Here is a 2,525-nt window from a genome sequence, read left to right on the forward strand (position 1 = left end):
GGCGCAGGTCATGGGCTGAGGGACATGCAGACTCCCACATGTGCAGACTCCCACAGTGGGGACATGACACTAGTAATCATAACTAGTCGATGTTGAACACTTGTGATCAGCCAGATACTTTAAAGGAGTTGTCCTCTCCGCATCTTCTGCCATGCTGTGAAGCGGGCATGATCACTCTCTCACTGTGCAGAAGAGGCTGAGGGGCCGTGGGGAGGGGTGGGCAGGCAGTCTGAGGACACTGCATTCCGGAAGCTGGCATTTCAGTCCCATATGTGATGATTCAGGAACATGAAGCCCTGTGATCTCAGATCCGAGACCTAACACCCCATGGTGTCCACACCCCGTTGTTATAAAAAGGAGAGTCCCTGTCATCGGCAAGAGTCCTCAGGCCTTCTCTGTCCCACCACTGACCCAGGCTTGACCTTCAATAGTAATCAATTCCACTCCTGAGACCCAGGAAGTTCTAAGAGGGCTCTGGGATGGTCTCATGCAGTTCCCACAAGAGCCTTCTCAGCTACTCGATTACCCCCAATCTACAGATGGGGAAGCAGAGCCTTGGTGGTGCAGAGGTTAAGCACTCAGCTGCTCTCTGAAAATATCAGCCGTTGGGAACCAGTACCTGCTGCTCAGTGGTGCAAGAGGAGGCAGTCTGCTTCCGCGAGGGTTACGGCCTGGGAACCCCAGCGGGGCAGTTCTGCTCTCTCCTGGCACCTTGTGCATTGGAATCGGCTCCAAGGCAATGGGATTTATAGATGGGGAAACTGTGGCCCAGAGGGGTCAAGTCACTTGCTCCAGGTTGCACAGCTAGGGAGAGGAAGGTGCGGGACTCTGAGCTTGAACTGTCATGGTTCGAGGCCACACAGACCTGGCAGTCCCCCTCACCCACGAGCCCTCCATCCGAGTGGGATGGGAGGTGGTGGAGCTGCAGAGCCCGCTGACCAGTGCTCCCTCCCTCCCTCCCTCCCTTCCTCAGATCATGAGCATCTTGCTGTTCATCGAGCACTCCATGGAGGTGGCTCACGGCAAGGCTGCCTGCAAGTTCTCAAAGACAGGCTACCTCCGGATCGGTAAGTCCCAGGGTGGGTGGTGGTGGGGGTGGGGTGGGGTGGAGGGAGGGCACAGAGACCTGGCTGGTCTGGGGCTGGGGGTAGAGGATGGGGGTGGGGGTGGGGGTAGTGTGTTGTCTGCAGGGCTGGGAGGGAGGGCACAGAGACGTGACTTGGGCAGACTGGCGCATTTGAGACTCTGCCCCTTCTGGGTTGGAGGGCATCACAGAAGTCTCACCCCTTCTTTGAACATTTGGTATGCCACCCCAAAGACGACTCTTATTCCCCCTAAGTCTCAAGGCCACGAATACAGGTGGGATGGCACTTTGTATGCCAACCAGGTCTTCTGGGTGACAGACAGCAGGACACTCCTGGGCTCAGACCTGCCAATGACTGCCCCTCCATCGATCAGTCAACACTCCCAGCAGGCTCCCGGCACCATGCTCTGTCCGCACTGACCCCATCGAGCTCCTTCTCCTCCTCCAAAGACAGCTCCATGTCACTTAGCTATCTGTCCACCTCCTCCAGGAGCCCTCCATTGCCCCTGAAGCCCCCGGTTAATCACTGTGCTATTTTCGGAAGAACACTTCACCAGGTCCTAACGTGGCTTCTTGTTATCCTTGTGCCCCTTCAACTCCCTGAGGGTGGGACTTGGGCTCCTGTTCACTATTGTACCCCTGCACCAGTGGCTCACAGAGCGTGGTCCTTGGAGCCCAGGGGGTCCCCGGGGGCCTCCTGGGCTGCTCACCGCCTCCTTTTGTCTTCCAGCTGACCTGATCTCCAGCTTCCTGCTCATCACCATGCTTTTTGCTATCAGCCTGAGCCTGCTGATTGGGGTGGTTAAGGTGAGGTCCAGGCTGAGGCCGATACCAGAGGGGTGGGCAGCTCTGGCTGTCGGGAGGCTGGGAGGTGTGCCTTTTGGGAAGCCCACCTGCACACTCACACCCTAGCACTTATCTGGAGAAGACCAACTCCTTGGGTGCACCTTGGGACTTGGCTCTCCGTGGAGGGTGAAGGGCCTGCCCATGGACACTGCAGGAAGAACTAGATGGCAGCCGTGCCTTTTGAGGTGGCAAGGATGGTGAGGCATTTCGATAGAGTCAAGAGGAGGGGCCACTGAGCTACCAGCAAAGGGAGGGCAAGACTGGAACTTGGCACAGGGGAGAGGGTGTCAGAGCAGGGGCCACAGTAGACATGTCTGGGTGGACTCCAGCCAGTCAGCTTGTCTGCACCCAGAGGGACACCCATGCTCTGGAAAGTTCTCGGGGAACACATAGTCAGACCCCAGCAGGCTGACCCTCATTGAGGCAGGGACACCCAGTGCTCCCAAGCCCCAGGAGAAGCTGCTGGGAGAGCAGAGAGGCTGTGACTCAGTGTCCCACAAAGGAGAAACCCTGGCCCTGGGGCCCTGGAGAGGTAGGAAGCCACTAAGCAAGACAAGGGGGTGGGGGCTTACCCCCACTCTCACCCACTGTCCCC

At 58.0% G+C, this 2,525-nt stretch overlaps 1 protein-coding gene across 2 annotated transcripts in view; it reads left to right on the forward strand.

The window, feature by feature from the left end:
* The window catches only part of LAPTM5 (lysosomal protein transmembrane 5), a 31,818-nt gene that overhangs the window by 21,405 nt on the left and 7,888 nt on the right, over window positions 1-2,525 (forward strand). For both annotated transcript variants that reach the window (XM_004705039.2, XM_045299265.1), the window contains exons 2-3: window positions 974-1,067; window positions 1,815-1,891. In XM_004705039.2, coding sequence (XP_004705096.1) covers window positions 974-1,067; window positions 1,815-1,891 — 171 coding nt within the window. The remainder of the gene's footprint in view (window positions 1-973; window positions 1,068-1,814; window positions 1,892-2,525) is intronic.

The sequence above is a fragment of the Echinops telfairi genome, unplaced genomic scaffold (assembly GCF_000313985.2).
Source record: "Echinops telfairi isolate 266 unplaced genomic scaffold, ASM31398v2 ScPeMD7_7457;HRSCAF=8495, whole genome shotgun sequence".
Lineage (NCBI taxonomy): Eukaryota > Metazoa > Chordata > Mammalia > Afrosoricida > Tenrecidae > Echinops > Echinops telfairi.